At 36.3% G+C, this 11,005-nt stretch overlaps 1 protein-coding gene across 1 annotated transcript; it reads left to right on the top strand.

The window, feature by feature from the left end:
• The first annotated feature begins 7,691 nt into the window (after nt 1-7,691).
• LOC140881480 (phenolic glucoside malonyltransferase 1-like) lies at nt 7,692-9,692 on the top strand. The gene is made up of 2 exons (XM_073286826.1): nt 7,692-8,742; nt 8,825-9,692. The coding sequence occupies exons 1-2, from the start codon at nt 8,008-8,010 to the stop codon at nt 9,464-9,466; spliced, it is 1,377 nt and encodes a 458-aa protein (XP_073142927.1). The 5' UTR covers nt 7,692-8,007; the 3' UTR covers nt 9,467-9,692.
• The last annotated feature ends 1,313 nt before the right edge of the window (nt 9,693-11,005 follow it).

The raw sequence follows: 11,005 nt of genomic DNA on the forward strand, positions 1-11,005 counted from the left end.
GCACATAAACACATACTGAGCATAACATCAAGATGACTAACATTCAAACACAAAATAAAACCAGTAATCTTGCAGTATCCAGTGTTTTCAACACAGTCTACAATACTGTCCTCACACAGTTTTTCATTCGAATCCATAGGTGTTTTATTTGGCACAATATTACAGATGAAAATAGAAGTGACTTACCTGTGAGTACACATAACTCATGCATACTAACCCAATCATCTTTCGATAGTCAACCTTCTCTTTGGTGAGCTAGCAATAAATATCCTCTCCAAGTTGATAACAATTGTCCGATGATCTGGTGCATGTCAAAATACAAAAAATATTCTTATCAAAAACTTCACAAAGAGTTTTATTGAATTTAACATAAAGATCATCATCACAAAGTTTACTAATGCTAATAAGATTAGCATTCAATCCTTCAACATGTAGAACATTGTGAAGCTTGGGCAGTCCTTCTACGTTCAATGTGCCTCTACCAACAATCTTTCCATTAGCTCCTCCTCCACATGTCACTTTTCCTTTATCTTGTTCAACATAATCAGCAAGATACTTTTTCAATCCTGTCATGTGATGAGAACTCTCATTGTCAAAATACCAATAACCTGCAACATTAGTTTTCAAGGAAGCATAAACAACATTACAATTAGATTTAGCTTTTGGAACCCCAATATTTTTCTCAGTATTTTTCTTCCTGGCAGTGTTCTGATGCAGTGTTGGCAACACTGGTGACATCACTTGCCTGATATTTGAGTACATATAATCATACCTGAGCTTAAAACAGTAAGGTTTTATGTGACCTGGTTTTTTATAGTAGTGACAGATGTACCGACGCTTCCTATGCTTGGTCCTCTGAGCAGGAACTTGTACTTTCAATGGAATTGGTTTTGGCTTAGGAGATTCACTTGGAATACTAGCAGAGCTATTGTTCTCTTTGACAAACACAGTTTTCGATGACTCTCCCACTTCAAACTTGTTGTTCTCAAATCCTAGTCCAGCTCTATCATTCTTTCCCATCATTAGCATTGATTTCAGTTTGACTTTGCTTGAGTTGAAATTGGCAAGTGTAGCTGTAGCTTTTTCAAGTTCCTCTTTTATTCTGTACAACTCCAAATCTTTCTTGCTCAGAAAAACTTCAAGTCTAGCCATTGCTGCTTTCAGTTCACTGTTCTCCTTTGATAGAGCAGAATTTGACTTGTTCCTTGTCACCCAATCAGCAAACAATTCTTCATACATCTTCTGGACATTTTCTAGAGAAAGCTCATCCTCATCAGCATCTTGATTATTCAAGTCTTCAGTTACCGATGCATTCCAGCACTTCTGTTTTCTGTGAGTGTTGTGGCTAAGTGTTGCAACACTGGCAACAACACTTCTTTTCTTTTGCATCAGAACAGTTAGTGCATTGTGAGATTCTTCTTCTCCTAGTTCTATACCCTCTTCAACTTCATCATCACTTAAGGAAGCATTCATTCCTCTTCGAAGTCTGGTTGAACACTCATTTGCATAGTGACCAAAACCTGTGCATTCATGACACTTCACAGAATCAATCCTCTTTGATATAGCCAGCATTTTTCCTTCACTGTGTGTTAAAGATTGACTCTTAGATGGGGTGGTGTTCTGTTCTGATCCACCAATTCTTAAGGGTCTTCCAACAGCAGGAGTGATTGGAGCTTTATATTTCTGTCCAGGTTTCTTTGAGTCCCTCATTATCTTTAAGTAGTTACCAAATTGTTTGGTAAGCAAGTCAATGGATTCATCTCCTAAGTCAGACTCATTTACTTCCTGCGTCAGATCAACAAAATCATTGTACGAGTCGTTAGAAACTTGTAGAGCAATAGACTTACCTTTGTCCTTTCTCCCCATATTCATATCTAACTCATACGTTCACAGTGAACTATCAGTTCATCCAAACTCAGAATTGATGTATCCTTAGATTCATCAATATCACATATCTTCATTTGAAATATTTCGGGCAGTGATCACAGCACTTTGCTAACAAGGCGTTCATTTGATATAGCATCTCCTAGATCGATTGCCTCATTTTCAATCTTCCTCAAGCGGCGTTCATATTCATCAATTTGTCTCACTTTTCTCCATTCTCAAATTTTCAAACTGAGAAGTGAGAATCCTTCTTTTGGTTCGGCACACACTTTCAGATCCTTCACAGTGCATCTGAAGTTTTTCTCAAGCCTGTTTAGCACAAATACAGTTAGTCATCAGTACAAACATGTTAGAATCAAGAGAAGTAAATATAGGATTATGGGCTTTGTTATTCATGTTTGAAGCTGCTGTTTTTTCAACATTCCAATCTGTTTCTGGTTTGAGGAGAAAATCTCCTTCTCCATCAGTTCTTTTGGGTGGACTCCAGCCTTGTAGCACTCGTTTCCAAGCTTTTTCATCAATGGATTTGATGTAGACTCGCATCCTAACTTTCCAAATAGCATAATTGGATCCATCCAAGGTTGGTGGTCATTCAGTAGTGCCGGAATATGGTATTTCCATAATAAACTCTGTCATACACAAAAACCAGAATCTCACTTAGTATCGTCAAGTGTTGGTCTCTGATGCCACTTGAAATGTTTTGACGTCTCAATTACAGAAATACCAGATATAAAATTTAAGAGGTAGTGTTATTTTCAGTGTTGTCAACACTTCGAAAAACACTTATGCAGCGGAATAATTAAACATAAAATAAATAACACAAATATTTATGCACAAGTAATTAATACTTGTGCGGTGCCTCATGGAAAAATGATCACTAGAAAAACAAACCTGTTTACAAAAACCAACTAGTGAAAATATATGAAAACCTACTTTTCTCAACAAATTGAGAAAATAAAAAATATCATAAAAACTAGTAGAAACTAGAGTAGAAAAACCAATATGATGTTCAACACATGTGCCGAAAAAAAACAAAAACCAAGGAACCACTTTCGAATCAACACTTCACTCGCGTGATTCTTCAAGTGTATCCAATACTTTACGGCAACACGGTTATTCTGCAACGATCGGAAATAAAGTTTCTTCAGAAAAAAATCTCGATCAACTCTCAAATATATTCTGAACTATTCTCTCTGTGTTGATCTGGCTTCGTTGCTCTACATCTTGTTTTGTAGGATAGTCTTCTTAAATAGATTTTTTTAGAAATCCTACCAAAAAATTCAAACACAAAAGTTGTTAGGATAAAAATATTTGATCAACAGACTTGATAAGATATAAATAATCTCTTTAAACAAGAGATAAGTTATTCAACTAAACTATACACGATAAGATAAATATGATAAGATTAATTTAAACTCATGAGATCAATATAAGCACATGTCAAAGAAAGGAAAAATTCTAAAATTCTCAATTAGAGAATAACGTGATATACACGTTCTTTCATCACACACTGCATCACAAGCATATTCACGAACACATCACCCACAATACAATGCTCATCATACACACCACTCACAGTTTAGTGCATATTATTACCTCACATGCACACAATACATAAAGCACAAACCTTATGAGACACATACAATGATAGAACAATAAGGTTAATCAAAGTCTGAATTCCTAAGGGACTAACTAATCGAGGACCCACACAGACTTGGGTACCATAGTCTAGTTTAATTTTGTGCTTGTAGGCGACAGGAATAGACGGATTCAAGAAATCAATTTGGGCATGCTGAAATTGATGAACTAAAGATATCGTACCCCAAACTAAAGTAGAAAGGAACTGAAAGAAAATCACTTTTGGAGGGAAACTGAAATGAGGGGGAACTTTGGTCTTACAAATTTTACTGAGGAATGCATAAATCTTGAAGACAACAACTGAATCACATATCTTGATTCAAGACTAAGCTTTCTTATCCTTAAACTCTTAAATTTAAGCATTAATTAGCTTTATTAATGTTTGCTTCGCAATTTCTGACACGTTTATGAAATTTCAGTTTCGATCATGTGTAAGCAATACTTTGCATGAATTGAAATAATGGAGCGCCATAGAAAATAAAAATAGATTTTATTCATAGATGATTTTTAAAATATCTATTTCCCATTCTAATGACATCATCCAAAAGCTCATCTAGGTGCCCAGTTTACCTGTAGATTCCTCTAGTAATTCTGCAGTAGAGGCGATTTTGTTTAGAATCTGAAGCTCTTTCATGAGCATCAGGAGGAAAACATCTTCAGAACAGAAGATGTATTCAAACTTGAAAATACCAACTCGTTGCTTATATTTCTCCAGCCTCTTATCTTCTTCTTGCGGAAGAGGAGCAGACATGAGTGATTGCAACTTCTCCACTTTAGTCTTGATAGAATCCGTTTTCTTAGAAACGATCCTCCATATTTCTACATTATTGCTTCCAAACTGACTTGAGCTGAATTTGTATATTCCATTGTTTGATACATTGATAAAATTTAATAAATATGTATCTCTTTTATGGACATACCCTAAGCCTACGAAGAGTCTTACACATGCTCACATTTTTCCTATAAACATCTCAGATACTCTTGAGATTACGAAGAGACAATACCTTTTCCAACATTACCCTTACAATGAAATCATCATTTGAGGGGGAACTAAATCGTGTTGCAGTAAGTCAACTGATAAAGTCAATTTTGCACCCCAAACTGAAGAAGACAGACTGAGCATACCAAATTTCAACAAGTATTATCAGTTGAGGCACAACTCATCACCAACAAGTTATATCATATGGGTCAAAAACAAGTGGCATATAAAAGAACATCAGTCGAGGTAGATGACGCATTCAAGCTTAGTTTTCACATTTGGAGCAGTGAGACATCACCCATTAAGGGGTAATTTTATACTTACAAAGATGGAGAATTTGTAGCAATTTGTGAAAAGATTGACCAAACGAAGCTAAAAACACTCTTTTAGAAGGAAGAACTAAAGAAGCAGTCGAGTGCTATTACGATAAATGCATTTGAAGAATTTTCAATGCTCGAATATGAAAGATACATGTCAAGAGCTTTGCCAACGCCAAAAAAGAGGAAATTGTTGGAACATACATGGTTTTGATGTTGAAAAAACTACATAAGAAAAATTCAGAGGTAAACTGCATTTGTCCACGAGAAGAACTGAAGAAGAAGACTGGACAAGTTTTCAAGAAAAGCTGCAGACGTAAACTGAGTTGACTTTGATCAGAGTCCAACTGAAATTATCAAGCAGTCAAGTCAACTAAACTGTGTTCACTTAGTAAACTACGTTCAGTTTAGGGATCTAACTGAATCAGTTTCTCTGAGCCAAACTGCTTCTACTAAGCCAAACAAAATTACAAAAGCTGAACTACTGCAAGACTGAAACTATACAAAGACTACGTGATCCAAACTGCACTCACTACATTAGTCTTACTTCTGTGGATAGAATTTTCCGTACATAGCTGATGCCGCAAAAACCAAAGCACAACAGTGTGCTATCATGTCAGAAGATGTACAAGGACAAGACAAGATAAAGACCACTATTTGAATTTGAAATAGCCGTTACAAATCCGAGTATAAATAAACATCAAGGGATGCTTGAATAAGCATCCAGCTATATAAAGAATTGACGAATATATTCAAGCTATCAAGAGATAAACTGAACACTTTTAGTTTACTCAGAAATATTCACTCATCAAGAAGGCGAATAACACAAGCACACATATCAGTGCACCAGATCAGTGAGGATTTCATTGTGCTAAATGTTGAGTTGTAATACAAGTGTTGTATCAGTTTATCAGCTGAGGTGCTGCAAACCTCGCTGTAACAAGAATCAGTCGAGGGCTGAGTTCTTGAGTCTAGGAGTTTTGGGATAGGCAGTTGAGTGTAAGTCCTAGTCTTGGAGTGAATTTTTGCAAAATGTTGTAATAGTCAAAATCTTCTAGAGTGAATCCTTCCGATATGGAAGAAGAGGTGACGTAGGAGATTTAGCTCCGAACATCCATAAACAATTTTTTGTGTTGTTCAGTTTCTGTCAAACTTTCTTACACAATCATCCAAGCCATCTTAAACAAGTTCAATCTGTTAGTAGACCTCAATCCGCATTTAGTTAAAGTTAGTTGATTAATATAGACACGCTAGAAAAAAAAAAGTTAAGTTGACTAACCTCAACTGCACTCAACTTAGTAGATTCAAGGGTTAACTGCGACAACAACTGGAGCTTGGGAAGTTAGCATTCACCTGTTGAGCAATTTCAGAGAGTAACGACCCCAAAACCGTTCCTAACAAAATTAGAAGATTATATTTCAAATTCATGGTCAAACAAATGTCGTTTAGTTAAATAATTCGATGAGAAGAACAAAAATTATTCACATTTCATTCTATGGTCAAAGGCAAATTGAAAACTAAACAGTGCGATTCCAAAGGAAAATAGAATAAGCTACTAAGAAGTTTTTCATCGTCTCGGATATATTATCATTTTCTTAATGAGTAACTATGATATTATCGATAATAAGTTAAGTTACATCATAGTATGCACATTCTAAATCTACCAAACTACAACTGAATTTTAACACGAAGTATCATGAATAAAATTTGCTTTTGTTCGTCAGTTATTTGTGCTGTGTGGGCCAAGTTTATGCAATGTATTCATCACTTTCAAAATTGACATATTTTTATTAATTCAATAAATATTTTACATAATTAAAATGAAAATCACTTAAATCGTGTGGTAAACAATGTTTTCATAACCGGAATGATGATCGAACCGGTCTATTTTATAAAAATGGTCCAATTATCGGTCAGACCGTTTTTATCCGAAAGTCAAATCAAAAAATCGTTTATATAATATAATAAATAATATATTTTAATTTTTAATTTTAAAAACCTAAAATATGTATATAAATAGACTAGTTCTTGACCGGCTAGACCGCTTAAACGGTTTTTAAATATGTTTCGAATCGGACATGTGACCAGTTCTCCGTAGAAAATTTATATCATATTTGCGATAAAAAATAATAAAAAATTTTAAAAATCAAAATAAATATTAAATGAAAAAAATCTATTATATACAATATGCAGTAATTTTTTTTCAAACATACAATATATACAAATGTAATCAATATTTCTTAAATCTATATAAAAAAAATAAATTTTAAAAATTTCGGGTCATATGGGGGTTAACTATGGTTGACCTGACCCAACCCGATACTGACTAATTTTTTGGAGTTAGCTTTTGGGTTTAATCCGATTTTATTCGAACCCAAAAATTCTCAAGTTTAACCCAATATTTTTCGGATCGATTCGTGTTGGGTTGATGAATCCTATTCATTTTTTACACTCCTAATACTCATAAAGAGTGTTAGGCATCAATTTGCAGAAGGAAAAAAAAAACTATCCAAGTTATTTGTAAAAAATTATATATATATATATATATATAATTTTGTTCTGCAAAATTATATTTTTTAGATGTATTATTTTGTTTTGTTTGGTCAACTGGAGAAAAAAAAATTGAAATAAAAGTGATCAAATTTTAGGTCTGCCCGCATATAAATGCGTGTGGTAATTAAAAGCAATCAGCGAGGAAGCTACCATGTCCCCATGACCACGAATGTGTTTGGGCAACTTCTGTAGTTGGTAGTGCTATTCCCTCTAAACCTACCAGACCAACTTATATGTATATGTGTGTATATATATATATATATATGTTTTGTTCCACTCTTATTCTAGTTTACATAAGATATTCACATGAACATCTGAATTAGAAACAAAAAAAGTAGCAATAAAACTGATCATATTTTTTGTTTTTATGTTTCTCTGAACATCGCATATAAAATCATATCGAAAATAACACTTGCGGTGTAACTTAAACATACAAACCGTGTAGTATATGTTATGCATGTGAATGTGCGAACCAAATAGCTCCATTTTTTTGACAATAGACAAGTCAATTTCACATATGGATACATCCCAATGATCATGTATGTATGTATGTACTACACCTACATATGCAATAATATATATAATATTATTGGTAGCTAAACCTGGTAAATTTTCACGAGTCGTAAGAGTTGTTGGATGGCTGAAACTCACGAAAACCCGATGGCGGCCGATGTGCTGGAGTGCTGCAAAATCGAGCCGGTGCCAGATACAGTGGCGGAGTTGACACTTCCGCTTCTGCACTTTGACATTTCGTGGCTCTATTTCCACCCGGTGGAGCGTCTGCTGTTCTTCGATTTCCCCATCTCCAAGTCCCTTTTCGTGGAATCCATCGTCCCCAAACTCAAGGAATCGTTGCTCCAGACGCTCAAGCATTTCCTGCCACTTGCTGGGAATATCGTCCACCCTCTGGATTCCAGCAGGCCCTATTCGAGATTCGTGGTGGGAGACTCTGTGTCGCTTACCATAGCCGAATGCAAGAAAGACTTCAATCACCTCACCGGGAACCACCCTCGAGTCGCCGACGAGTTGTACGCCTGCGTTCCGAATCTCCCGCCGGCTATTCATTCGACGGATGCCGTGGTTTTCCCTGTGTTAGCTGTGCAGGTCACGCTGTTCCCAGACCATGGAATCTGCCTGGGTTTCTCCAATCACCACGCCATCGGAGACGCCAGCTCGATTGTTCGTTTCATTAAAGCCTGGGCTTCCGTCAACAGATTCGGCGGCGATTCGAAGCTGATAGATGACAAGTCTTTGCCGTTCTACGACAGAACTGCTGTCCAAGATCCGGAGGGATTGGATTCCATTTACTGGAATATGACCAAAAAATCTCGGCCCGTCGAGTCACCGCCGATCAGTTTCCCACTGAACAGGGTATATATATATATATATATTTGGTTTGATTACCTTTCTGTACAAACATTTTTGTTTTTTACATCTTCCTTTGACTTTGTAGGTGCGTGCCACATTTGTCCTGACAAAGGAGGATGTTCAGAATCTGAAGAACTTCGTCCTTTTGAAGCGACCGGAGATGCGCGTGACAGCTTTCACGGTGACCTGTGCTTTGGTTTGGGTCTGCTTGGTGAAAACGGCGGCTGTGACGGAGGAGGTGGCCGACGAGGAACCCGAGTACTTCGGATTCGCCGCCGATTGCCGCGGCCGCCTGGATCCGCCGCTACCCACTACATATTTCGGCAACTGCTTAGCATTCGTGAAGGCGGAATCGACCCATGGGGTATTGAAAGGAAGAGATGGATTCTTGGTGGCAGTGGAGAGTGTGATCAAGGCTGTTCAGAAAACCGTGTACAATGAGAAGGGGATTCTTGATGGGGCGGAGGAGTGGCCTGTGGAATTCGGGAAACTGATCGGAAAACGCCTCTTCGGCGTGGCTGGGTCGCCAAGATTTGACCTTTACGACTCAGACTACGGTTGGGGAAGGCCGAAGAAGTTCGAATCTGCATCAATCGATTCGGATACGTCCATGTCTCTGTGTAAATCCAGGGATTTCGAAGGAGGGCTGGAGATTGGTCTGTCCAGGCCTAAGAAGAAACTGGATACATTTGCTGCCATCTTCACTGAAATTCTGAGGAAGCTATGAAATTTCTGATGCTTGTTGAAACACTTCTATTACACAAGAAAATGAACTTGATCAAACAAACTTTGTTGGCCGTAATGTCTTCTTCACATTCAAGTAGCTAGATTGTGCCACAATAAGTAAACATGTGCACCTTTGGTATTTAAATATTTGTATTGGTAATTATTCTGTTCCTTGTGTGTTGTACATAAGTTTGCTTGTGCAAAATGATACCGAAAGTTAAAAAGTATGGATTCTCGTTTCAAGTTGAGTATAATGTTTGTTTGGTGCCATTGTGAATTGAGTAAATCATATAGGACATGATTTCAACCATGTGAAATGATGGAAAAAATTGTCAAGTAAAATGTGATCTTGAAGTTAATTGTCATCGACTCATCGTACGATGCCTTCTCTTGTTAAAGTTTACAAATTTCATCAAGATAAATGAGTATCCGAAACTTGGTAATGCCCTAAATAAACATGAGCCAAATTACAAGGATGTTTTGTTGGCAACCTGCGGTCTGAGGATGAGTCATATCAAGTTGTTTAAACGTAAATGGAAATTTATTATACCGCGTTAATGAAATAATAGTTCATTTATAGGATTTAATTGCATTCACACCCCCTGTGAAAAATCTAAAAAACATAAAACATCCTGATGTTTGTAACTACCAAAGCGAACTGAATATAAGAGATTTCTAAGACTATCTGTTGGACAGAGCCGGCCTTTGCCCAGGGTGGGCAGGGTCCATGCCCAAGGCCGCACCCAAATATTTTTTAAAAATTATATATAATAATAATAATAATAATAATAATAATAATAATAATAATAATGGTGGGACCAGAAATTATTTAAATTATATTATAACTTTCATAAACACAAGTAAAGAGAAGGAAACACTTTACGCACCAACTGCTATTCAATCGATTTCACCATTCAATCGATTTCATTTTTTTTTACCCAAACGGTCAAACCCATAAGATATCACACTATCTATAATCGCCACTCCGATTGACATCTCTGTTTCAATCTTTTCGCTGTCCATCGTCGCCCCTTTCACGTCGCCGCACACCGCTCTTTCCTGCCGCTAGTCACAGATTCAAATATTTCGGGTGAGTTGTGGGTTGGGAAGCACAAAATCTTAAGACTTGATATTTATTAACAATATAATAATAATTATTATTATTTTTTATTATTAAAATTTTATAAGAATTTCGTACAAAAACTAAAAACATAAGACATAAAAATTATATTTTATATTAAAACTCATGAATATCTCAAGGTATTTATTATTTAGGCTTAAAAAAACCACCTAGACGCTAGGCGGTGGGTCGCCGCCCGCCATCGCCTAGCACTTTTTAGAACATTGATGTGAAGGATAATTTTGTATAGCTCAATTGTATTGTTGTGGTTGTACTTGGTGCAGCAGTATTTGAAGAAATATGATGCCTAAAAAGTACCCATCTGGAAGTGCTAAAAGAAAAAGAAAAGAAAAGAAAAGAAAAGCAAATAGAAAAGAAGATGACTCAATCAATTAAAAGTTCTATGGATAAGTTTGTTTT

Source organism: Henckelia pumila, chromosome 2 (assembly GCF_033568475.1).
Source record: "Henckelia pumila isolate YLH828 chromosome 2, ASM3356847v2, whole genome shotgun sequence".
Taxonomy (NCBI): Eukaryota; Viridiplantae; Streptophyta; class Magnoliopsida; order Lamiales; family Gesneriaceae; genus Henckelia; species Henckelia pumila.